General features: G+C 43.7%; 1 protein-coding gene across 1 annotated transcript; it reads left to right on the top strand.

The window, feature by feature from the left end:
- On the top strand, window positions 1-26,328 carry LOC138663543 (oocyte zinc finger protein XlCOF6-like). Its single transcript, XM_069749782.1, has 6 exons — window positions 1-553; window positions 683-862; window positions 946-1,069; window positions 1,149-1,246; window positions 1,779-1,869; window positions 17,473-26,328. The coding sequence occupies exons 1-6, from the start codon at window positions 320-322 to the stop codon at window positions 18,744-18,746; spliced, it is 2,001 nt and encodes a 666-aa protein (XP_069605883.1). The 5' UTR covers window positions 1-319; the 3' UTR covers window positions 18,747-26,328.
- The last annotated feature ends 1,285 nt before the right edge of the window (window positions 26,329-27,613 follow it).

Below are 27,613 nucleotides of genomic sequence, written 5' to 3'. Positions count from 1 at the left end.
TTCAGCTGCCGACTCCGAGGAAGAAACTGCTTGTTGTCTGTGGCCTAAACATATATAGGTTTTATTAGTAGCTGTCAGGAAAAAAGCTGAATGTTGTAAAATAATAACAATACCATTGCAGCTTGGGTCCCCGCCGGTCTCCGTATTTCCTGGTCAATCATAATGATCTGGTGATTACTACAGCCAATTAGCTGCTGAAGCAGTGAGTAACATCGCTAGAGATTGGGGCATAGAGGAGATGACTTAGTAAGAAATTCAACTTATGTTCTAGTCCATACAAGACTAGACAAAACAACATTTACACATTCTATTTTCTGATATGTTTTTCTTATTATCTCCAGTAATTGTAATATTACACAGGATTTTTATGATGTTACATCGGCTCATCTTCTTCTCATTCAGGTCTCTACAATATCGGATCCTCTCAGTGAAGATCTTCACTGAAAAGAGAATTTTCCTGATTTACCCATCAAGGATGAATATGGACAGAGACAAGATGGCGGAGAGGATATTACACCTCACCCTAGAGATCCTCTTCCGGCTTACTGGAGAGGTGAGAGATTCTGATGACGTCACATTACATCATTCTTATCTATGGGAATAACAGATGGACAGAACTGGAGAGGTGAGGACTCTGGAAATGTCTGTAGTGAGATTTATTAATGTGTCTCTCCATAACCAGGATTACACAGTGGTGAAGAAAACCTCTAGTGAGCGACATCAGGACCCTATGTCTGAGGGATGGGGAAGACCACTAAACCCAATCATGGGCCCTCCACCTCACCCCCTGATACATGAGAACATCAATGACCAGAAGATCCTAGAACTCACCTACAAGATGATTGAGCTGCTGACTGGAGAGGTGAGACTGCTGGGAATGCTGGGACATTATACAGTAACGCTATGAAGGGACCAGGGGGATGATGATATCATTGTATGTGTCAGGTTCCTATAAGGTGTCAGGATGTCGCCGTCTATTTCTCCATGGAGGAGTGGGAGTATTTAGAGGGACACAAAGATCTGTACAAGGACGTCATGATGGAGGTTCCCCAGCTCCTCACATCACCAGGTAATAGACGGGACTAAATACACACGGCCTATAATTATCTGTAAAGAATGAATTCAGCCCTTGTATGTGTTTCCTCCAGATCTATCCAGTAAGAGGACAACACGAGAGAGATGTCCTCATCCTCTTCTTCCACAGGACTGTAAACAAGAAGATCCCAATGTTCCTCAGGATCATCAGGTAGATGGAGAGAAGGTGTCATGAGATCTCCCCTATGATGTGTAGACGGCTGTGAAGGTCTTGTGCTCAGTCTTGTTTTATCCTCCAGTATTATATGTTTTGGAAAAGGAAAGGACTGACCAGTTAAAATGAAAAAAGCTTATTTGGACATGATTAAAAATAAAACAATAAAACAAGCTGACTGAGGGCGAACCTTTACGCCAGAAACACATCAGGTTGTTTTTATTGTTTTATTTTTAATCATGTCCAAATAAACTTCTTTCATTCTAACTGGTCGGCGTGCCGGAAACATATCCTTTCCATTTCCTACGTTTGATGAATGAACCAGCAGGTTCGGCACCCACCAGACACATGCTAGCAAACTTGCTTGGATTCCAGCTGGATACTACCCATGTGGAGACTCCCTGTCCCTCCTTCTTGCCTATTATATGTTTTATACTTGTGTAATGAGAATGGTGGAGATGGCAGGATTAGAGGTGATCATAGATGTGACTTCTCCATCTGTCGGTGACTTTTACAATATTTGTTTCAGGGTGAAGATCTGACCCATATTAATACTAGAGAGACATATGTGAGGGGTGATGAGCGGTGTAAAGAGGAGATTCCTACATATGACTACCCAGGTGAGTAGTGACCACTAAATGCAGAGAAGTCACAGATTCTTCTCAGTCTCTGGCTGTGGCTGCTTTATCGGTGGTGTAGTCCGGCCATATCACAATCGTGTGATCACCATTTTGCCTGTAGACCACAACTTTCTCTTCAATTCAAAACTGTTCAAATGACTTTGGGTATTAAAAGCCATTTTCTGTAGAACGTATAGCCTGGAGGATTCACCTACCCCCTGAAATTAGGAAATTCTGACCGTTGCCTGCCCAGATCTGTAAACTACAAAGACAAATAACCTCATACGTAGAATTTGCTGACAAGTTAAAAAATCACTTGAAGAAAAATATTATGATGGATCTGTAAGAGAAAGCGGAGGGTAATGATGCTGTTGGCTTCCTAGAACCCTGATATCTATTGGATGAATCTACCTTCTCTCCCTTCTGTGCTGGTGAATGTGCTCATATGGTCCCTACAAGACCAGGTCCAGTCTTTCTGGCCAAACTTCACTTTTATGATCGACAACAGTAAATGTGCAGTGAGGCCAAGTGTGAATTTCTGTACAATAACAACTGTTTCCCTTTATCCTGACTTTTCAATTTCTTTTAAAACCGACTATCTTCAAACAGGATTGCGATAAACTACATAAAATACATTACACCTGTGCCATGATAGATCTCTAAGCTGTGCGTGGCTGATAGCTGTAATATACATTTACTCACGCCTGCAGGAGAATTGTTGGCATGGCTGGAGCCCTGGTTTCATGGCTTCACTCACGTCATAAATTACATTAGTGCACAATCTCTCCTGAAATGGGGAGCACTAGGGTTGAGCGACCTTGACTTTTTTAGAGTCGAGTCAGGTTTCGCAAAACCCGACTATCTCAATAGTCGGGTCGAGTGAAATCGGCCGATTATGACGTAAAGTCGGGATCGACCGAAACACGAAACCCAATGCAAGTCAATGGGGCAGCATAGTCGGCAGTGAGTGGGGGCCAGGAAAACACCTAGAGTGCCCATTTTAATGCCAAAACCATGCATTCTTCTTAATGAAGCTTGTCAATCTTAATTTCCCTTATAATAATAGTTAAGGTAAGTATTTAAACTTTGCAAGTGCTGTGATCCTGAGCAAGCAGGGGGGCCCACTCGTTGGCATTGGCACTGGCACAGGGCCCCTCAAAGTACGGCGGTGTGCTTCGAAGGCCTAACATAAAAAAAATTGGGCTGTAGGCACTTTAAAATAGGTTCCAGGGGTACATGGGCAGCATTGGTCTGGTCAGTGGAGGAGTAGTAGAAAGAAGGGAACGCAGATAGGCTTCGAAGGCCTAACATAAAAAAAATTGGGCTGTAGGCACTTTATAATTGGTTCTAGGGGTACACGGGCAGCAGTGGTCTGGTCAGTGGAGGAGTAGTAGAAAGAACGGACCGCAGACAGGCTTCGAATGCCTAACATAATAAATTGGGCTGTAGGCACTTTATAATTGGTTCCAGGGGTATACGGGCAGCAGTAGACAGGTCAATGGAGGCCTAGTGGAAGGAGGGACCACAGACAGGCTTCGAAGGCCTAACCTAATAAAATTGGGCTGTAGGCACTTAAAAATAGGTTCCAGGGGTACACGGGCAGCATTGGTGTTGTCAGCGGAGGCCGATTGTAATGAGTGTCTGCCAGTTAGTAGTCCCAAACAATAAATAGATGTTAATCTCTCGCATGACAACAAAACGAAACCACCAAAGGGTGCAATCATTCGGTACTGGGGTGGGCTCCTCTGCGGAGTTTCAGACCTAGTAATTTGGCGCAAAGTATTTACTTGGGTAAATATAGGACACTGCCCCGGACTATGTTAAGTACCATCATACATGTCAATACAATGGTATTGTCAGTGGCTGGAATTTAAGGATGTCAGCGCATAGACTAAACATTGGTGGAACTGTGAGAGATAATTGTGCAAGTGGTTTAGCAATGTTTGAGCTGGGGGTGGGGGAACTCTCTTGTGGCCGGCGGTACAGGCCCAGGGCCCCTCATGTTACAACAGTGTGTCTGACGTTGGGTGCGCACCTGCCAATTCTGGCTAGGTGTCTAATTTGGATGCCCAGTAATCAAATGGGAATGACGGTTGAGGGAGAACGTCGATAAGGGATGAAAAATAGTTAGTAACCATACTGGACAAATGTTGTCTCCTGTCACTTTGAATTGATGCTGCAGTACCTGTTCTGTCTGCGGTTATAGCAAAATCACTCCACAACCTGGTCAGAAAACCCCTCTGTCCAACGCCACTTCTGATTTCTGCCCCTCTAACACCTCTGGTCTGCTGGCCCCTGCAGCTCGTGTGAGAACGATCACGGGCGCTGTGTGCTGGGAATGCCTGAAGCAAACGGTCAACAAGAGTTGATTGTTTGGTTGCTAATATTAGTTCCAAGTTCTCATGTGGCATTATATTTTGCAATTTGCCTTTATAGAGAGGATCAAGGAGGCAGACCAACCAGTAATCGTCATCGTTCATCATTTTAGTAATGCGTGTGTCCCTTTTGAGGATACGTAAGGCATAATCCGCCATGTGGGCCAAAGTTCCAGTTGTCAAATCTGCGGTTGTGCTTGGTTGAGGGGCAGTTTCAGGCAAATCTACGTCACTTGTGTCCCTCAAAAAACCAGAACCCGGCCTTGCCACGCCACCAATTTCCAGTGGCCCCGGAAAAGCTTCCTCATTTAAAAATATACTCATCCCCATCATCCTCCTCGTCCTCCTCCTCTTCGCCCGCTACCTCGTCCTGTACACTGCCCTGACCAGACAATGGCTGACTGTCATCAAGGCTTTCCTCTTCCTCTGCTGCAGACGCCTGATTTTTTTATGTGCGTCAAACTTTGCATCAGCAGACGCATTAGGGGGATGCTCATGCTTATTATGGCGTTGTCTGCACTAACCAGCCGTGTGCATTCCTCAAAACACTGAAGGACTTGACACATGTCTTGTATCTTCGACCACTGCGCACCTGACAACTCCATGTCTGCCATCCTACTGCCTGCCCGTGTATGTGTATCCTCCCACAAAAACATAACAGCCCGCCTCTGTTCGCACAGTCTCTGAAGCATGTGCAGTGTTGAGTTCCACCTTGTTGCAACGTCTATGATTAGGCGATGCTGGGGAAGGTTCAAAGACCGCTGATAGGTCTGCATACGGCTGGAGTGTATGGGCGAACGGCGGATATGTGAGCAAAGTCTGCGCACTTTGAGGAGCAGGTCGGATAACCCCGGATAACTTTTCAGGAAGCACTGCACCACCAGGTTTAAGGTGTGAGCCAGGCAAGGAATGTGTTTCAGTTGGGAAAGGGAGATGGCAGCCATGAAATTCCTTCCGTTATCACTCACTACCTTGCCTGCCTCAAGATCTACTGTGCCCAGCCACGACTGCGTTTCTTTCTGCAAGAACTCGGACAGAACTTCCGCGGTGTGTCTGTTGTCGCCCAAACACTTCATAGCCAATACAGCCTGCTGACGCTTGCCAGTAGCTGCCCCATAATGGGAAAACTGGTGTGCAACAGTGGCAGCTACGGATGGAGTGGTTGGGCGACTGCGGTCTGTGGACGAGCTCTCGCTTCTGCAGGAGGACAAGGAGGAGGAGGAGGGGGTGCGAACGGCTACAGCCAACTGTTTCCTAGACCGTGGGCTAGGCAGAACTGTCCCAAAATTGATGTCCCCTGTGGACCCTGCATCCACCACATTCACCCAGTGTGCCGTGATGGACACGTACCGTCCCTGGCCATGCCTACTGGTCCATGCATCTGTAGTCAGGTGCACCTTTGTACTTACAGATTGCCAGAGTGCATGGACGATGCGCTCTTTAACATGCTGGTGGAGGGCTGGGATGGCTTTTCTGGAAAAGAAGTGTTGACTGGGTAGCTCGTAGCGTGGTACAGCGTAGTCCATCAGGGCTTTGAAAGCTTCGTTTTCAACTAACCTGTAGGGCATCATCTCTAACGAGCTTAGTCTAGCTATGTGGGCATTCAAACCCTGTGTACGCGGATGCTAGGCTAAGTACTTCCTTTTTCTAACCATAGTCTCATGTAACATAGTAACATAGTAACATAGTTAGTAAGGCCGAAAAAAGACATTTGTCCATCCAGTTCAGCCTATATTCCATCATAATAAATACCCAGATCTACGTCCTTCTACAGAACCTAATAATTGTATGATACAATATTGTTCTGCTCCAGGAAGACATCCAGGCCTCTCTTGAACCCCTCGACTGAGTTCGCCATCACCACCTCCTCAGGCAAGCAATTCCAGATTCTCACTGCCCTAACAGTAAAGAATCCTCTTCTATGTTGGTGGAAAAACCTTCTCTCCTCCAGACGCAAAGAATGCCCCCTTGTGCCCGTCACCTTCCTTGGTATAAACAGATCCTCAGCGAGATATTTGTATTGTCCCCTTATATACTTATACATGGTTATTAGATCGCCCCTCAGTCGTCTTTTTTCTAGACTAAATAATCCTAATTTCGCTAATCTATCTGGGTATTGTAGTTCTCCCATCCCCTTTATTAATTTTGTTGCCCTCCTTTGTACTCTCTCTAGTTCCATTATATCCTTCCTGAGCACCGGTGCCCAAAACTGGACACAGTACTCCATGTGCGGTCTAACTAGGGATTTGTACAGAGGCAGTATAATGCTCTCATCATGTGTATCCAGACCTCTTTTAATGCACCCCATGATCCTGTTTGCCTTGGCAGCTGCTGCCTGGCACTGGCTGCTCCAGGTAAGTTTATCATTAACTAGGATCCCCAAGTCCTTCTCCCTGTCAGATTTACCCAGTGGTTTCCCGTTCAGTGTGTAATGGTGATATTGATTCCCTCTTCCCATGTGTATAACCTTACATTTATCATTGTTAAACCTCATCTGCCACCTTTCAGCCCAAGTTTCCAACTTATCCAGATCCATCTGTAGCAGAATACTATCTTCTCTTGTATTAACTGCTTTACATAGTTTTGTATCATCTGCAAATATCGATATTTTACTGTGTAAACCTTCTACCAGATCATTAATGAATATGTTGAAGAGAACAGGTCCCAATACTGACCCCTGCGGTACCCCACTGGTCACAGCGACCCAGTTAGAGACTATACCATTTATAACCACCCTCTGCTTTCTATCACTAAGCCAGTTACTAACCCATTTACACACATTTTCCCCCAGACCAAGCATTCTCATTTTGTGTACCAACCTCTTGTGCGGCACGGTATCAAACGCTTTGGAAAAATCGAGATATACCACGTCCAATGACTCACCGTGGTCCAGTCTATAGCTTACCTCTTCATAAAAACTGATTAGATTGGTTTGACAGGAGCGATTTCTCATAAACCCATGCTGATATGGAGTTAAACAGTTATTCTCATTGAGATAATCCAGAATAACATCCCTCAGAAACCCTTCAAATATTTTACCAACAATAGAGGTTAGACTTACTGGCCTATAATTTCCAGGTTCACTTTTAGAGCCCTTTTTGAATATTGGCACCACATTTGCTATGCGCCAGTCCTGCGGAACAGACCCTGTCGCTATAGAGTCACTAAAAATAAGAAATAATGGTTTATCTATTACATTACTTAGTTCTCTTAGTACTCGTGGGTGTATGCCATCCGGACCCGGAGATTTATCTATTTTAATCTTATTTAGCCGGTTTCGCACCTCTTCTTGGGTTAGATTGGTGACCCTTAATATAGGGTTTTCATTGTTTCTTGGGATTTCACCTAGCATTTCATTTTCCACCGTGAATACCGTGGAGAAGAAGGTGTTTAATATGTTAGCTTTTTCCTCGTCATCTACAACCATTCTTTCCTCACTATTTTTTAAGGGGCCTAAATTTTCAGTTTTTATTCTTTTACTATTGATATAGTTGAAGAACAGTTTGGGATTAGTTTTACTCTCCTTAGCAATGTGCTTCTCTGTTTCCTTTTTGGCAGCTTTAATTAGTTTTTTAGATAAAGTATTTTTCTCCCTATAGTTTTTTAGAGCTTCAATGGTGCCATCCTGCTTTAGTAGTGCAAATGCTTTCTTTTTACTGTTAATTGCCTGTCTTACTTCTTTGTTTAGCCACATTGGGTTTTTCCTATTTCTAGTCCTTTTATTCCCACAAGGTATAAACCGCTTACACTGCCTATTTAGGATGTTCTTAAACATTTCCCATTTATTATCTGTATTCTCATTTCTGAGGATATTGTCCCAGTCTACCAGATTAAGGGCATCTCTAAGCTGTTCAAACTTTGCCTTCCTAAAGTTCAATGTTTTTGTGACTCCCTGACAAGTCCCCCTAGTGAAAGACAGGTGAAACTGCACAATATTGTGGTCGCTATTTCCTAAATGCCCAACCACCTGCAGATTTGTTATTCTGTCAGGTCTATTAGATAGTATTAGGTCTAAAAGTGCTGCTCCTCTGGTTGGATTCTGCACCAATTGTGAAAGATAATTTTTCTTGGTTATTAGCAGAAACCTGTTGCCTTTATGGGTTTCACAGGTTTCTGTTTCCCAGTTAATATCCGGGTAGTTAAAGTCCCCCATAACCAGGACCTCATTATGGGTTGCAGCTTCATCTATCTGCTTTAGAAGTAGACTTTCCATGCTTTCTGTTATATTTGGGGGTTTGTAACAGACCCCAATGAGAATTTTGTTACCATTTTTCCCTCCATGAATTTCAACCCATATGGACTCGACATCCTCATTCCCTTCGCTAATATCCTCCCTTAAAGTGGACTTTAGACAAGACTTTACATAGAGACAAACCCCTCCTCCTCTCCGATTTTTACGATCCTTTCTAAACAGACTGTAACCCTGTAAGTTAACTGCCCAGTCATAGCTTTCATCTAACCATGTCTCGGTTATTCCCACTATGTCAAAGTTACCTGTAGATATTTCTGCTTCTAGTTCTTCCATCTTGTTTGTCAGGCTTCTGGCGTTTGCGAGCATGCAGTTTAGAGGATTTTGTTTTGTTCCAATCTCCTCACTGTGGATTGTTTTAGAAATGTTCTTACCTCCCTTCTGAGTATGTTTTCCTGGGTCGTCTTTGTTCGAGTCTAATGTTTTTCTTCCCGTCCCCTCTTCTTCTAGTTTAACGCCCTCCTGATGAGTGTAGCGAGTCTTCTGGCGAATGTGTGTTTCCCAGGTTTGTTGAGGTGTAGTCCGTCTCTGGCGAGGAGTCCATCATACCAGTAATTCACACCGTGGTCCAGGAATCCAAATCCTTGTTGTCTGCACCATCGTCTTAGCCAGTTGTTTGCATCAAGGATCCTGTTCCATCTCCTGGTGCCATGCCCGTCTACTGGAAGGATAGAAGAAAAAACTACCTGTGCATCCAGTTCCTTTACTTTCTTCCCCAACTCTTCAAAGTCCTTGCAGATTGTCGGTAGGTCCTTCCTTGCCGTGTCATTGGTGCCAACATGTATCAGAAGAAATGGGTGGACGTCCTTGGAGCTGAAGAGCTTTGGTATCCTATCGGTCACATGCTTGATCATCGCACCTGGAAGGCAGCATACTTCTCTTGCAGTTATGTCCGGTCTGCAGATGGCTGCTTCGGTGCCTCTCAGTAGTGAGTCTCCCACCACCACCACTCTTTGTTGCTTCTTGGCTGTACTTTTTGCTGTCACTTGTTGCTGTGTGCCCTTTTCTTTTTTGCTTGCTGGTATTGCTTCATTCTTAGGTGTGCCATCTTCATCCTCTACAAAGATTTGATATCGGTTCTTCAGTTGTGTGGTTGGTGATTTCTCCATGGTCTCCATGTAGGGTGAGCTGGACTGGAGAGCTGGAGATCGTGGAACTAGCGGATGTGCCGGTGGACATGGCAGACTGAGAGACGGTGGGAGATGGTATTGTTGCCGCCGGTGCCCTAGATGCAGTGTTTCCTACTACGAAACTGGTGATTCCCTGACCCTGACTGCTTTGGCCTGGCAAAGAAACCTGCACAGATACTGCAGGTGGTGCGGAAAATGGTGGCCCTACACTGCCGGAAGGGATGTTGCGTTGCTGACTAGCTTCATTGGCCGAGGGTGCTACAACCTTAAGGGACGTTTGGTAGTTAGTCCAGGCTTGCAAATGCATGGTGGTTAAATGTCTATGCATGCAACTTGTATTGAGACTTTTCAGATTCTGACCTCTGCTTAAGGTAGTTGAACATTTTTGACAGATGACTTTGCGCTGATCAATTGGATGTTGTTTAAAAAAAAATGCCAGACTGCACTCTTTCTAGCATCGGATACCTTTTCAGGCATTGCAGACTGAGCTTTAACCAGATGGCCACGCTGTCCTCCAACAGGTTTTGACTTTGCCATGCGTTTTGGGCCAGATACGGGCCCGGCAGATGGAACACGTTGCGATGTTGATGCCTGCTGCGGCCCCTCCTCCTCCGCTTCAGAACTACTGCCGCCTGCACCCTGTTCCCCCAATGGCTGCCAATCGGGGTCAACAACTGGGTCATCTATAACCTCCTCTTCTAGCTCGTGCGCAACTTTGTCTGTGTCACCGTGTAAGTCGGTGGTAGAGCGTTCGTGACGGGGCAATATAGTCTCATCAGGGTCTGATTCTGGATCAGTACCCTGCGAGGGCAATGTTGTGGTCTGAGTCAAAGGACCAGCATAGTAGTCTGGCTGTGGCTGTGCATCAGTGCACTCCATGTCAGATTCAACTTGTAATGGGCATGGCCTGTTAACTGCTTCACTTTCTAAGCCAGGGACGGTATGTGTAAAGAGCTCCATGGAGTAACCCGTTGTGTCGCCTGCTGCATCCTTCTCTGTTGTTGTTTTTGCTGAAGAGGACAAGGAAGCGACTTGTCCCTGACCGTGAACATCCACTAACGACGCGCTGCTTTTACATTTACCAGTTTCAAAAGAGGAGGCAAAAGAGCTAGAGGCTGAGTCAGCAAGGTAAGCCAAAACTTGCTCTTGCTGCTTCGGCTTTAAAAGCGGTTTTCCTACTCCCAGAAAAGGGAGCGTTCGAGGCCTTGTGTAGCCAGACGACGAACCTGGCTCCACAGCTCCAGACTTAGGTGCAATATTTTTTTTCCCACGACCACCTGATGCTCCACCACTACCACTACACGCATTACCAGCTGACAATGAACGCCCCCGGCCACGACCTCTTCCACCAGACTTCCTCATTGTTTTAAAAACGTAACCAAACTAACGGTATTTGTTGCTGTCAAACAACTTACACGGTGAGCTATAACTTCAGTATGATTTAGATACCCCTTTACAGGTGGGTGAGACCGCAAGGAAAAGCAGGCACAATGTTACACACTCTGTTTTTGGTGGCACCAAATGAGAGAGATGCCACACACGCAGGACTGTCACTCAAGCACAAATGTCAATATTAATCTCCCACTGTTTGTTTTTATTTTTTCAGGGAGAATTTAGAAACCCCCCCCCCCAAAAAAAAAAATGATTTTTTAAGGAAGAATTTAGAAAACAAATTTAAAAAAAAAAGTGATTTTTTTTTTTTCAGAGAGAATTTAGAAACCCCCCCCCCAAAAAAAAATGATTTTTTAACCCTTGTCAGGCTGCATAATTTTACAACCTTAACAGGCTGCATAGGTACAATTGTACCTTCACATATACCTCCACTGTGGGAAGACTTTACTTGGTTTCAGAAACTAAAGTTCATTCAGCTACAAATGTTATGCTGATATCTATTGTTCAGTGTTGTTACTGGTCACTTATGTTGCTGTCAATTAAGTTAATTCAAACTGGGAGTGGCTTCTACTTGTCTTCCTGCCTCCCTCCTCTCATTAGCCATTTTGCTGTTCATCTCATTGCTGTGAGCACACATTTCTAGGCTTGTGAAGTCTTCAATTTCTTGGAAACGAAGGTAGGAAAGTCTCACAGCATCTAACAGCCAGTTATACCTTTATTCTCATTATGTGGGGACAGAACAGTCAAATTGTCTTTCAGCCTGGACTTGGCTTACATATATTTTGTATGAAACTTATCACTATAGGTATAATTTTTATACGAAAAATGGATAATAATTAGTATCTACATATTGTTTTACGATGTTTTATTTATATTCAGCACAAAATACGAAGCCAAAATTCATCTAGCAAGTCATCATGAGTGATAGTAATGCTGGATCTAGTTTCCGCCATAATCCAAGAAAACGTGTTTGCAGGTTAGTATAATTTTGTGAAAAGCCAATAATGTAGTATTTCGGAAAATTATTTATTTTACATTTTTTCATATTTACAGATTTACGTCTGACGAAATAATGCGAATGCTAGAAGAATCTGATTCTGAGCATGAGGATGAACCATATGTTCCATCTGATGATGAAAACTATGTACCACAAGTGGATGTTACTGAAGAAGATTCAGACATTGAACAAGAAATGGTCATAGAGCATGAAAATGAATATGAATCAGACGAAAGTGTTGAGGATGATTCTGTGCCTCAAAGTGCAGGCGACATTTGGACTGCTAAGGATGAAACTCAATGGTGCAGTAATCCACTGCCAAATGCACAAACAAAATCTCGTAATGTCCTACGACAAAGAGGTGGCCCTGCAGCAATCAGCAACCTATATACAGCAAAAGAGCTATTCAAGTCCATCATGACTCCCGAGATGTGTGACATCATATTACGGGAAACGAATCGAAAGGCCAAGAGAGTTTGTGATGCTTACAACAACGAACTGGTACAACGTTTTCCTGATTCTTCCAAACGGCCACCACAAAAAACATTCAAGCAATTTACTGAAACTGAACTTCATGCATTTTTGGGCATACTGATTGCTGCTGGTGTGCACAGAGCCAACAAAGAGAATCTGGAGGAAATGTGGAATGTTGCTGCTCTGCCTCTTATACGTGCAGCCATGTCTCGTGACCGCTTCAAGATGATACTCAGATTTATCAGGTTTGACAACGAAAATACACGTGCAGAACGTGTGCAAACAGATAAAGCTGCACCAATACGGGACATCTGGACAATGCTGAACAGTAATCTGGAGAGAGCCTACAAGCCATATCATTGTATCACCGTCGACGAGCAATTATTTCCATTTAGAGGTCATACTAAATTTACCCAGTATATACCTTCAAAACCAGCTAAATATGGCATAAAGATTTTCTGGGCTTGTGACTCATCAAATGCCTACCCTTTACAAGGTCAGCTCTACACTGGGAAACCAACTGATGGTCCTCGACAAGTAAACATTGGAGAACGAACAGTATTGGACCTAGTGAGCTCGTATAAAGGCTCTGGAAGAAATGTCACCACCGATAACTTCTTTACAACCATGGAACTAGCTAAGGTATTGAACTCCTGGAACATGACACTAGTTGGTACAGTGAGAAAAAACAAAAGGTTCCTACCTAACAACATGCAGCCTGCCAAAGAAAGGCCTGTATACTCGACAAATTTTGCCTACAATCATGATGCAACAGTCTGTTCATATGTACCAAAGAAGAACAAATCAGTCGTGCTTCTATCATCTATGCACATGACGGGAGAAGTTGAAGAGACACTAGCAGCCAAGCCAGAGATAATAAAATACTACAACATAACAAAAGGTGGCGTTGATGTTATGGATAAAATGTTGGGAGAGTACACTGTGAAACGACGAACATCACGTTGGACTTTGGCATTTTTCTACAATATGATTGATGTCAGTGGGTTAGCATCCTACATCATCTACAGAGAACACAATCCAAGCTTCAGGGCAAAGGATCAACGAAGAAAGTTCCTGAAAGATCTCGCAAATCAGCTGTGTATGATTGCAATTGAAGATCGTAGTACAAACAAAATGATAATGAGAAACCATTTTCTTCGAGGTGCAGTAGAAATGGTGCTTGGACGATGCATTGTGGTAGCATCGCAGCCAGCAGCTGGCCCCAAAATACCTCATGGTAGTCGTGGACCCTCCCCTGTTGTTGGTAGTTGCTATGTCTGCAGAGACCTGAGGCGAAAACAACGCAAGACTAGAAAGTCTTGTGTGGTTTGTGTGAAACCCATTTGCGATGAACACTCTGTAGCAAAGCCAACATGCATTACTTGCAAAGAAAATCAATAAAAAAAAGTTTCTTACATTTTCTTTTATAATGTAAATGAACAGTTTTTTACTTGTTTATAATAGTTAAATAGCATTATCATTAAAAAAAAATTTATGCTTTTTCCCTTGCATTATCTTCATTCAAAATATATGAGGTACATTTGTACCTATGCAGCTTGTTATGGATGCAAAAAGATCTCGACCCCTTATCTCGGAAGCGGGTGGAGATATTTTATTGAAATTTGGCCAATATATTCTGGACCAAAAATGTAGAGATGTCACGAAATTTCAGCCCTCTACGTCTTTTCAAAAAAAAGTTATTGCAATTTTAAAACGGAATAGTTACAATTGTACCTATTCAGCCGGATAAGGGTTAAGGAAGAATTTAGAAAACAAATTTAAAAAAAAAAGTGATTTTTTTTTTTTTCAGAGAGAATTTAGAAACCAAATAAAAAACAAATAGGCTTTCTATGGCCCACTATTCGAGAGAGAGAGAGATGGCACGCTCAAGACTGGCACACAAGCCCAAAGGGCAATATTAATCTCCCACTGTTTTTTTTTTTTTTTTTTTTTCAGGGAGAATTTAGAAACCCCACAAAAAAAAAAAACAGAAAAAAAAATTAGGCTTTCTATGGCCCACTATGTGAGATGGCACACACAGGGATGGCGCTCGAGCAGAAATGCCAATCTTAATCTCCCACAGCTTTTTTTTTTTAGGGAGAATTAAAAAAAACACAAAAAAAAAAAAAAACCAAAACACACAGGGACTGTCCTACAATTACTATCTCCGTGCAGTAATCTCAGCCAGGTATGGCAGGCAGCAATAAGGAGTGGACTGATGCACAAATTAAATAAAAAGTGTGGACAAACAAACAAGATAGCTGTGCAGAAAGGAAGGAACAACAGGATTTGAGCTTTGAAAAAAGCAGTTGGTTTGCACAGCGGCGTACACACAGCAATGCAGCTATCAGGGAGCCTTCTAGGGCAGCCCAATGAGCTACAGCATTGAGGGAAAAAAATGTAGCTTCCACTGTCCCTGCAAACAAAGGTGGTGTTGGACAGTGGAAATCGCTACAGCACAGGCGGTTTGGTGGTTAGTGGACCCTGCCTAACACTATCCCTGCTTCTGAAGAAGCGGCAGCAACCTCTCCCTATGCTCAGATCAGCAGCAGTAAGATGGCGGTCGGCGGGAACGCCCCTTTATAGCCCCTGTGACGCCGCAGACAGCAAGCCAATCACTGCAATGCCCTTCTCTAAGATGGTGGGGACCAGGACCTATGTCATCACGCTGCCCACACTCTGCGTCCACCTTCATTGGCTGAGAAATGGCGCTTTTCGCGTCATTGAAACGCGACTTTGGCGCAAAAGTCGCGTACCGCATGGCCGACCCCGCACAGGGGTCGGGTCGGGTTTCATGAAACCCAACTTTGCCAAAAGTTGGCGACTTTTGAAAATGAACGATCCGTTTCGCTCAACCCTAGGGAGCACTAATACTTTCTCTACTCGTATGTTTGACTATCTAATATTTCTTCTTGAAACTCATCTGACAGAAAATATTGATCGTTACGATAGTTTAGATTGCAAAGAACCACCAATCCCCATTCTGTAATTACCCCAGAGAGGTTTCACCACTAGTTACTCATTTTTTTACTGATGAAGACTGTTGAATTTAATCATTTCTTTAGATGTGTTATTGTCTATAGTCACAGTTTTTGACTACAATAGTTAGGCTCCAAAACACTCTGATAACCATTTCCCGCAGCCAGCTTTGTGTTTCTAATCTGGGCCCATTTTTCAAATATGACGTGTGTCACCTTTATTTGGTGATCATTTTAGAATTCTTCGCAAAATATAAGCCCCGTTTTTTTTTTTCATTTTCACAAAGTGGAATAGAAAACAGATGGACCTCACAAATTATTTTATACCTTCTCTTGAATCCGAAATTACCCAATACATGGTTGTGCACTATTATCTGGGCACATTTCAGGGTTGAGAAGGAAGGGAGCGCCATTTAGCTATTTGAATCCAGATCTTACTGGAATAGTTTGCAGACACAGTGTATCATGAGCAGTGTTTGTGACCACCTGGCAGCTCAAAAGATGGCCACCACGAACAGGCTTGGTGCTATTGCAGCGCCCCAGAGTCCTGGTCGTTGCAGTAATGTCGCTTTGCCACTAAGGGGAGTGATGTTATGTCTGATTGCACTAAAGGAGTTCACCTGACCAGGTATCACAGTCACACATTACACTTCACACTCCGGCCACCAGGGGGAGCAAAAGGCTCTATGTATTAGGCCACTCCTCACACTTGGGTAAAATTGAGGGTTGGATAGGAAGTTAGTCAGAAAGCAGCCTGGGAGGACCTGTCAGGGGTGGGTTCCTGGCAGGTACCTAGCAGAAAGGACAGATTGTTACGGAGCCGCGCCTGCACTACCTTGTGGCGGCATCTTAAGGAAGGACACGAAGCAAAGTATATTGTGGAGAAGTGAGAAACGAGATCACAGCAAAAAGGCGATAGAACCAGTAGGAGTCGTGCCTCGAGATCGGCAACATCCTACTGAGGCGCGTAGCCGGTGGCCGGAACGCCGAGGAAGTAACAGACTTCAAGCATTACTTCAAACAGCAGCAGGACAGTTGATTATAGGTTGGCTGTCTAACTTAAATCACCTAAACAGACATAGGAGGCAATTGTGGGAGAGGGGCGTCTCTAGGGTCCCAGAATAACTCCAGGCCTACCTGTCATACGGGTGCGTCCTAGCCATGCTATCTGGGGGACGGAGAGAGAGAGAGAGAGAGAGAGAACGAATATGAAAGTTGTGAGGACTATCCCGTGGTGCTCAGCAGGGAAGGACTACAACACACAGGCGCTAGAAGGTAGGCACTGATTTCCACCTGCAAAGGGACCTCTGGATGTGCCTTCGGACCAGCCGGTCTCAGCCAGCCCTGTTAGCAGTGCTCTGGATTGCGGATCCCGAAGTCATCAGTAAAAAGGTTAAGAGACTGCAACCTTGCAGACATACCATTTTATTACCCAAGACATAGTGCCCAGATTGTGCTCCAGTAGACACACACACACACACACACACACACACACCATAAATTACGTGGGTTCTTCCCACTATAGTAATGCCAAATACATGGATGCTAAATGTGGTTTGGGCACAATGAAAGGCTCAGAAGCTAGAGGGATTTTTGACTTTGGGAGAGTGGATTGGTGAATGGAAGCCATGTTACTTTTCAAGAGCCTTTGAGCAACTAATAATGTGGAAAGCTCTGTTTTTTCCACTAACAGATGATTGACCTGAGTGGGGACTTTTTTTTTGTGAGATGAATAGAAATTTTTTATTGCTATTATGTTCATCAACATAATGTTTCTTTGTGGCTTTTAATTCCATATTTGGGAGAGAGAATGAACAAACAGTTGAACACTATGCTCCACTGGTTCATCCTATGAGATTTTCTATTAGACTGTGAACTGTCATTGTCTTGGTGAAGAATTCAATATTTCTACGTAATTTGCCATTTTTACAGACTGTTTAAGTAGAAATGTTAAATGACATTCAAATATATTTTATTCATAAATAATAATTGGTTTATATCTTGGCAGATGACTGTACCAAGAGATCAGAGGAACAGCGGACAACTTCAATTTTTAAATCAGATGATTTTGAGATCCCACAGGATACAATTGAAGTGAATGCCATTACTCTAGATATACCATCATCCCTTCACTGCAAAGGTCTCTCATCTGATCCTTTGAAACAGGTCCTGTCTTCTGATTCATTAGCGACAACTAAGGAAAATCAGAGTCACAAAATAAGCATTAAGCCCGGAAATACTCCTAAATCAAAGAAGCCATTTTCATGTTCAGAATATGGAAACCGTTTTCCCATCGAGAAGTCTTTTCTTAAATATCCAAAAATTTACACAGTGGAGAAAACATTTTCTTGTTCCAAGTGTGTTAAATGTTTTAAGCACAAATCACATCTTGTTAGACACCAAAGAAGTCACACAGGGGAGAAGCCTTTTTCATGTTCAGAATTTGGGAAATGTTTTAGCGAGAAATCACATCTGGTTAAGCACCAGAGAAAACATACAGGGAAGAAGCCTATTTCATGTTCAGAATGTGGGAAATGTTTTGACAAAAAATGGAATCTTGGTACACACCAAAAAACCCACACAGGGGAGAAGGCTTTTTCATGTTCAGAATGTGGGAAATGTTTTAACAAAAAATGGAATCTTGGTATACACCAAAAAACCCACACAGGGGAAAAGGCTTTTTCATGTTCAGAATGTGGGAAATGTTTTACAAACAAATCAACTTTGGTTACGCACCAGAGAATCCACACAGGGGAGAAGCCTTTTTCCTGTTCAGAATGTGGGAAATGTTTTAATCAGAAATCGTCTCTGGTTACGCACCAGAGAACCCACTCCGGGGAGAAGCCTTTTTTCTGTTCAGAATGTGGGAAATGTTTTAACTTTAAAGGGAATCTTGTTAAACACCAAAGAACGCACAAAGGAGATAAACCTTTTTCATGTTCAGAACGTGAGAAATGTTTTACATTGAAATCAGCTTTGGTTAAGCACCAGAAAACTCGCACATGGAAGAAGCCATTTTCCTGTTCAGAATGTGGGAAATGTTTTAATCAGAAATCATCTCTTGTTACGCACCAGAGAACCCACTCCGGAGAGAAGCCTTTTTCCTGTTCAGAATGTGGGAAATGTTTTAATCAGAAATCATCTCTTGTTACGCACCAGAGAACCCACTCCGGAGAGAAGCCTTTTTCCTGTTCAGAATGTGGGAAATGTTTTAACATTAAAGGGAATCTTGTTAACCACCAAAGAACCCACACAGTGGAGAAGCCTTTTCCATGTTCATAATGTAGGAAATGTTTTACAATAAAATCAACTCTTTTACCCCTTCCCGACCTGTGATGCCACGTAGGCGTCATGAAAGTCGGTGCCAATCCGACCTGTGACGCCTATGTGGCGTCATGGAAAGATCGCGTCCCTGCAGATCGGGTGAAAGGGTTAACTGTTGTGAATTCTGCTCTTGGGCTCTCTCCGGTGGTTATGAGTGGTAGTGCTGCTGTCTTTGGATCGCAGCATTCATCAGGTGGGTCCACTTATTGCAATTTGGTCTGGGCTATTTAGTCTGGCTTGATTCTTTAGTCAGTGCCAGTTGTCCATTGTTTTTGGAGGATTCACATCTCTGACTGGTCTCTCCTGTTTTGCAGTCCATGTCTACAAAGATAAGTTCTGGCTTTGTTTTTGCAGTTCACATGCTGTGGGCTTAATAGTTCAGTGCTTTTTCTTGTTTAGTCTTTTCCAGCTTTGTTCTGTGTAAGGATTCCTTCAGCCTTGCTGGAATCTCTGGAGATGCAGATATACCCTCCATGTCTTTAGTCAGATGTGGAGTTTTTGTATTTTCTGTGGTGGATATTTTCTAGTGTTTTAATACTGAACGCATAGTACTCTGTCCTATTCTTTCTATTTAGCTAGAATGGCCTCCTCTGCTAAATTCTGATTTCAGTCTGCGTATGTCATTTCCCTCTCCTCTCACAGTCCATATTTGTGGGGGACTGTCTTTCCTTTGGGGATTTTCTGAGGCAAGATAGTTTTCCGTTTCTATCTTTAGGGGTATTTAGTCCTCAGGCTGTGTCGAGGTGTCTAGGGAGCGTTGGGTACATCCCACGGCTACATCTAGTTGTGTTGTTAAGTTCAGGGTCTGCGTTCAGTACAGGTACCACCTTCTCCAGAGTACGTCTCATGCTGCTCCTAGGCCACCAGATCATAACAGTTAACTCCAATTTCACCCGATCTGCAGGGACAGGGGGAGTGGTACTTCAGCCCAGGGGGTGGCTTCGCTCTGATTGGCTGTTGAAAGTGAAACTGCCAATCAGAACGATTTGTAATATTTCACCTATGAAAACGTGAAATATTACAATCCAGCCATGGCCGATGCTACATTATCATCAGCCATGGCTGGAAACACTGATCAGCCCCCCCTTCACCGCCACCGATCTCCTCCCCAGTCCTCCGTTCTGTGGTCCACTCCCCTCCGTCCTCCTGTCCGCTCCCCCGTGCTCCGATTCACCCCCCGTGATCCAATCCACTCCCCCCCGTGCTTCAATCGACCCCCCCCCCCCCCCGTGCTCTGATCCACCTCCACGTTCTCCGATCCACCCCCCCCCCTCATGCTCCCCACCACCCCATCATACTTACCCAGCCTCCCGGTGTCCGTACGTCTTCTCCATGATCGCCGCCATCTAACAAAATGGCGGGCGCCAGCAAATGAACCCCCCACCTTTATCACCCCCATAGGTAGGGACAATAATAAAATACAGAAAATATTTTTTTTCCCCACTGGGGTTAGGGTAGGGTTAGGGTATGTGCACACGTCTTCTGGTCCTCTGCGGATTTTTCCGCAGCGGATTTCATAAATCCGCAGTGCTAAACCGCTGCGGATTTATCACGATTTACCGCGGTTTTTCTGCGGATTTCACTGCGGTTTTACAACTGCGGTTTTCTGTTGGAGCAGTTGTAAAACCGCTGCGGAATCCGCAGAAATAAGTGACATGCTGCGGAATGTAAACCCATGCGTTTCCGTGCAGTTTTTCCGCAGCATGTGTACAGCGATTTTTGTTTCTCATAGGTTTACATTGAACTGTAAACTCATGGGAAACTGCTGCGGACTCGCAGCTGTGGAAACGCTGCGGATCCGCAGCATTTTCCGCAGCGTGTGCACATACCTTTAGAATTGGGCTATGTGCACACGGTGCGGATTTGGCTGCGGATCCGCAGCGGATTGGCCGCTGTGGATTCACAGCAGTGTTCCATCAGATTTACAGCTCCATGTAAACCTATGGAAAACCAAATCCGCTGTGCCCATGGTGCGGAAAATACCGTGCGGAAACGCTGCATTGTATTTTCCGCAGCATCTCAATTCTTTGTGCGGATTCCGCAGCATTATACACCTGTTCCTCAATAGGAATCCGCAGGTGAAATCCGCACAAAAAAGACTGGAAATCCGCGGTAAATCCGCAGGTAAAACACAGTGCCTTTTACCTGCGGATTTTTCAAAAATGGTGCGGAAAAATCTCACAAGAATCCGCAACATGGGCACATAGCCTTAGGGTTAGGGTTGGAATTATGGTTAAGATTAGGGTTGTGGTTGGGATTAGGGTTAGGATTAGGGTTGTCGTTAGGGGTGTGTTTGGGTTAGGGTTGTGCTTAGGGTTATGGCTAGAATTGGCGTTAGGGTTAGGGGTGTGTTGGGGTTAGTGTTGGAGTTAGAATTGAGGGGTTTCCACTATTTAGGCACATCAAGGGTCTCCAAACGCAACATGGCGCCACCATTGATTCCAGCCAATCTTGTATTCAAAAAGTCAAATGGTGCTCCCTCCCTTCCGAGCCCTGACGTGCGCCCAAACAGTGGTTTACCCCCACATATGGGGTACCAGCATACTCAGGACAAACTGGGCAACAATTATTGGGGTCCAATTTCTCCTGTTACCCTTGTGAAAATAAAAAAATGCTTGCTAATACATCATTTTTGAGGAAAGAAAAATGATTTTTTATTTTCACGGCTCTGCGTTGTAAAAGTCTGTGAAGCACTTGGGGGTTCAAAGTGCTCACCACATATCTAGATAAGTTCCTTGGGGGGTCTAGTTTCCAAAATGGGGTCACTTTTAAGGGGTTTCTACTGTTTAGGCACATCAGGGGCTCTGCAAACGCAACGTGACGCCCGCAGACCATTCCATCAAAGTCTGCATTTCAAAAGTCACTACTTCCCTTCCGAGCCCCGACGTGTGCCCAAACAGTGGTTCCCCCCCACATATGGGGCATCAGCGTACTCAGGACAAACTGGACAACAACTTTTGGGGTCCAATTTCTCCTGTTACTCTTGTGAAAATAAAAAATTGCGGGCTAAAACATAATTTTTGAGGAAAGAAAAATGATTTTTTATTTTCACGGCTCTGCGTTCTAAACTTCTGTGAAGCAGTTGGGGGTTTAAAGTGGTCACCGCACATCTAGATTAGTTCCATGGGAGGTCTAGTTTCCAAAATGGGGTCACGTGGGGGAGCTCCAATGTTTAGGCACACAGGGGCTCTCCAAACGCGACATGGTGTCCGCTAACAATTGGAACTAATTTTTCATTCAAAAAGTCAAATGGCGCTCCTTCCCTTCCAAGCCCTGCCGCGTGCCCAAACAGTAGTTTACCCCCTCATGTGAGGTATCAGTGTACTCAGGAGAAAATACCCAATACATTTTAGGATCCATTTTATCCTGTTGCCCATGTGGAAATGAACAAATTGAGGCTAAATGAAATTTTTAGTGAAAAAAAAAAAAAGTACTTTTTCATTTTTACGGATCAATTTGCGAAGCACCTGGGGGTTCAAAGTGCTCACTTAGTATCTAGATAAGCTCCTTGGGGGGTCTAGTTTCCAAAATGGGGTCACTTGTAGGGGAGCTCCAATGTTTAGGCACACAGAGGCTCTCCAAACGCGACATGGTGTCCGCTAAAGATTGGAGCCAATTTTTCATTGAAAATGTCAAATGGCGCTCCTTCCCTTCTGAGCCCTGTCGTGCGCCCAGACAGTGGTTCCCACCCACATATGAGGTATGGGCGTACTCAGGACAAATTGTACAATAACGTTTGGGGTCCAGTTTTTCTTTTTACCCTTGGGAAAATAAAAAAATTGTTGCTAAAACATTGTTTTTGTGACTAAAAAGTTAAATGTTCATTTTTTTTCCTTCCATGTTGGTTCTGCTGCTGTGAAGTACCTGAAGGGTTAATAAATTTCTTGAATGTGGTTTTGAGTACCTTGAGGGGTGCAGTTTTTAGAATGGTGTCACTTTTAGGTATTTTCAGCCATACAGACCCTTCAAACTGACTTCAAATGTGAGGTGGTCCCTAAAAAAATGGTTTTGTACATTTTGTTGTAAAAATGAGAAATCGCTGGTCAAATTTTAACCCTTATAACTTCCTAGCTAAAAAAAAAATTTGGTTTCCAAAATTGTGCTGATGTAAAGTAGACATGTGGGTAATGTTATTTATTAACTATTTTGTGTCACATAACTCTCTCGTTTAACAGAATAAAAATTCAAAATTTGAAAATTGAGAAATTTTCAAAACTTTTGCCAAATTTCCATTTTTTTCACAAATAAACGCAAAAATTATCGACCTAAATTTACCACTAACATGAAGCCCAATATGTCACGAAAAGACAGTCTCCGAATCGCTAGGATCCGTTGAAGTGTTCCTGAGTTATTACCTCATAAAGGGACACTGGTCAGAATTGCAAAAAACGGCCAGGTCATTAAGGTCAAAATAGGCTGGGTCATGAAGGGGTTAACATCAGAAAATTCACAAAGGGGGTGAAGCCTTTTTCATGTTCACAATGTTTGAAATGTTTTAATCAAAAAATATATTTCTTAAAGGTGTTGTCCATTGCTAGGAAAACCCCTTGTCATTCCTCATATTTGGCCTATTTCAAATATAAATATTGATACTCCCTTTCTGTGCTAGTGTCGATCCAGTGGGCTTAGCACACACGTTCCCGGGGCTCGTGAGGTTATTACAAAATCAGCGATGGCTTCACCGTTCCTGCCTTCAGAAGTATTGAACTTCAATAGGAAGCTAGGGCCACCGCTGCTCTCTGACCTACTCTTATTGTTTGACATGTCCAAAGGTGGAGGCAGTGAATCAAGTTTAAGAACGCACTTGCTTTCGAAACGCATCTGGTATTCTATTAGTCTGTTCCCTATGATCCTTAAATACATTTTTCCTACATGCTTCAACCAAGAAAGAAAGAAAGACTTTTTGATATTATATTTTAACTTTAAAATGATGAATTCTTTATTTTTTCAAACATGTCTTGGATTTGTAGAGTAGAAGCTGGATCAATCTTTCCTTTTCCAGTGAGAAGGGCTTGTCCAAGTAGTGGACATCCCCTTTAAACATCAAAAATCCCACACAGAGAGATGCCATTATCATACATACAGTAGAGTGTCTAAAATAAATTACTAGAAAATTGTATTTTGTTGACCATCAAAAATAACTCAGACTGGGAGACACTACATATGTTATTGACAAATTGTGCAAAAACATAACAGATGGTCATATAATACAATGAGAAAAGATAATTACTAGGGATGAGCGAACGTGCTCGGTGGTACTGATATCACTTTGAGTATCTGGGTGCTGAGAAATACTCTGTGAGTATTAGCCGTTGCTCGGATTTGAAGTTCGAATCCCCACTGCATTTTTGGTGTCTGTTACACTGCCAATAAACATGCAGGGGATTCCCTGCCAGTCACTGTAATGCCATAGCCATCTTGGTAGTGGCATTACTATGATTGGCTGGCCGTATTGTATAATAATCAGGGGTTATAAAAGAACAGGCACCGCCATTCTCAGCACACTGACCCCATTGCACAGCACAGGGACAGTTTTTATTGGAGGAAGAGAGAGGTTGTACAGGCCTATGTGTGCACAGTATAATAAATTAGAGTCCTGTAGTGATGATACTGGTGCTGAAGCTGAACCATCATATTAACAGTCGTTGTTAGGGCTAATCTTGTGCTTTGTCGTTTTTATCAGATACATTCTTCATTTAGCCTAGCGAGGGACAGTTGCATGAGCAGGGGGATTGGCTGAATACAGTATCTAGGCAGGGCTTAGTGCTTTGCAGTCTATTGCTAAATATATAGCAGCAGCAGTTGACCACATTCTTTTTTTTGGGGGGGTGAAATATCCATAGAATATTTCTTGCAATTCGCAGCATTTCAGTGGCATATAGCGCTCCAAATAAGCGTTGAAAAATTTTTCTGGATTGAATTTGTCATCCATACACTTTTACATTCTTTGTGTTACATTTATGATGATACTAAATTAAAAAAATAATGCGTTGACTGCTGCAGGTGACCAATTTTTTAAAATTTTTAAACAAAATATAAACTTGGTTTCTAGAGACCTAGCAATTAGAAAATGTGTAACTCTTGAGGGAAGGGACAGGGAAGTGGAGCTGCTAACGATGGTGCACGTAGATGCCAAGGACGTGGGACAGATGTGACTACTAGGGTTGAGCGAAACGGATCGTTCATTTTCATAAGTCGCCGACTTTTGGCAAAGTCGGGTTTCATGAAACCCGACCCGATCCCTGTGTGGGGTCGGCCATGCGGTACGCGACTTTCGCGCCAAAGTCGCGTTTCAATGACGCAAAAAGCACCATTTCTCAGCCAATGAAGGTGGACGCAGAGTGTGGGCAGCATGATGACATAGGTCTCAGTCCCCACCATCTTGGAGAAGGGCATTGCAGTGATTGGCTTGCTGTCTGCGGCGTCACAGGGGCTATAAAGGGGCGTTCCCGCCGACCGCCATCTTACTGCTGCTGATCTGAGCATAGGGAGAGGTTGCTGCCGCTTCGTCAGAAGCAGGGATAGCGTTAGGCAGGGTACATTAACCCCCAAACTGCTTGTGCTGTAGCGATTTCCACTGTCCAACACCACCTTTTGTTTGCAGGGACAGTGGAGGCTACATTTTTTTTTCCTCAGCGCTGTAGCTCATTGGGCTGCCCTAGAAGGCTCTCTGATAGCTGCATTGCTGTTTGTACACCGCTGTGCAAACCAACTGCTTTTTTCAAAGCACAAATCCTGTTGTTCCTTCCTTTCTGCACAGCTATCTTGTTTGTTTGTCCACACTTTTTATTTAATTTGTGCAGCAGTCCACTCCTTGTTATTGCTGCCTGCCATACATTGCTGAGATAACTGCAGGGAGATAGTAATTGTAGGACAGTCCCTTTTTTTTTTTTCTGGTTACATCTCTTCAAGCCACTTTCTGCCACAGAAAATATACTCTAATACAGTGGCCCAGATTTATTCACTAGTCTCCCTGAATAAAAAAAAAAAAGGGTGCAGATTAAAATTGGCAAATCTGTATCAGTGGCAGTCCTGTGTGTGGCATCTGTGTCTCATTTTCTGGCACAGAAAACATACAGTCTAACAGTGGGCCTGATTTCTTGCCAATTCTCCCAGAAATAAAAAAAAAAAAAAAAAATAGTGGGAGATTGATATTGGCATTTGTGCTTCAGTGCCAGTCGTGTGTGCCATCTCTCAAATTGTGGGGCACAGAAAGCCTAGTGTCTAATACTGTTGTTTTTTTTTTTAAATTCTCCCTTAAAAAAAAAATAGTGGGAGATTAATATTGGCATTTGTGCTTGAGTGACAGTCCTGCGTGTGTGGCATCTCTCTCATTTTGTGCCACAGAAAACCTAGTGTGTAACATTGTGCCTGATTTTCCTTGCAGTCTCACCCACCTATAAAGGGATATCTAAATCCTGGAAAAACTAAATCCAGCTCACCATACCGACATTCCCAGGAGCTCGGAGCACGGAACCGCTGTGTCAGCGGTTTTTATAATTTTTTCTGTATGCTGATGTTTTGTCCTTTCATTGTATTTTGAGTGAAATAAATTATGGATTTTTCACTATTTCGTTGAGCTGGATCGCCTTCTCTTTCATATCTAAATCCTACAGAAGTTTGAGTTCACCTTGTAAGTTGTTTTACAGTAACAAATACCGTTGCTTTGGTTACGTTTTTCAAACAATGAGGAAGTCTGGTGGAAGAGGTCGTGGACATGGGCGTTCATTGCCAGCTGGTAATGATGGTAGTGGTAGTGGAGCATCAGGTGGTCGTGGGAAAAGCAATATAGCACCTAAGTCTCGAGTTGTGGAGCCAGGTTCGTCGTCTGGCTACACAAGGCCTCGAACGCTCCCTTTTCTGGGAGTAGGAAAACCGCTTTTAAAGCCGGAGCAGCAAGAGCAAGTTTTGGCTTTCCTTGCTGACTCAGCCTCTAGCTCTTTTGCCTCCTCTTCTGAAACTGGTAAATGTAAAACAGCGCGTCGTTAGTGGATGTTCACGGTCAGGGACAAGTCGCTTCCTTGTCCTCTTCAGCAAAAACAACAACAGAGAAGGATGCGTCAGGCGACACAACGGGTTACTCCATGGAGCTCTTTACACATACCGTTCCTGGGTTAGAAAGTGAAACAATTAACAGGCCATGCCCATTACAAGTTGAATCGGACATGGAGTGCACAGATGCACAGCCACAGCCAGATTACTATGCTGTTCCTTTGACTCAGACCACAATATTGCCCTCGCAGTGTACTGATCCAGAATCAGACCCTGATGAGACTATGGTGCCCCGTCACGAACGCTATACCACCGGCTTACACGGTAACACAGACGAAGTTGCACATGAGATAGAAGAGGAGGTCATAGATGACCCAGTTGTTGACCCCGATTGGCAGCCATTGGGGGAACAGGGTGCAGGCGGCAGTAGTTCTGAAGCGGAGGAGGAGGGGCCGCAGCAGGCATCAACATCGCAACAGGTTCCATCTGCCTGGCCCGTATCTGGCCCAAAACGCGTAGCAAAGCCAAAACCAGTTGGAGGACAGCGTGGCCATCCGGTTAAAGAAGCTCAGTCTGCAATGCCTGAAAAGGTATCCGTTGGTAGAAAGAGTGCAGTTTGGCATTTTTTTTAAACAACATCCAATTGATCAGCGCAAAGTCATCTGTCAAAAATGTTCAACTACCTTAAGCAGAGGTCAGAATCTCAAAAGTCTAAATACAAGTTGCATGTATAGACATTTAACCACCATGCATTTGCAAGCCTGGACTAACTACCAAACGTCCCTTAAGGTTGTAGCACCCTCGGCCAATGAAGCTAGTCAGCAACGCTACAT

The sequence above is a fragment of the Ranitomeya imitator genome, chromosome 2 (genome assembly GCF_032444005.1).
Source record: "Ranitomeya imitator isolate aRanImi1 chromosome 2, aRanImi1.pri, whole genome shotgun sequence".
Taxonomy (NCBI): Eukaryota; Metazoa; Chordata; class Amphibia; order Anura; family Dendrobatidae; genus Ranitomeya; species Ranitomeya imitator.
The sequence above is the reverse complement of the archived record's forward strand: the minus strand, read 5'-3'. Positions and strand labels throughout refer to the sequence as shown.

What these genes read in the sequence shown, in the direction of transcription:
- LOC138663543 (XM_069749782.1), top strand. Translation starts at nt 320, where the DNA reads ATGTTTTTCTTATTATCTCCAGTAATTGTAATATTACACAGGATTTTT. An exon ending in TCTTCCGGCTTACTGGAGAG is followed by an intron (nt 554 to 682) that starts GTGAGAGATTCT and finishes CTCCATAACCAG; the next exon opens with GATTACACAGTGGTGAAGAA. An exon ending in TCCTACATATGACTACCCAG is followed by an intron (nt 1,870 to 17,472) that starts GTGAGTAGTGAC and finishes ATATCTTGGCAG; the next exon opens with ATGACTGTACCAAGAGATCA.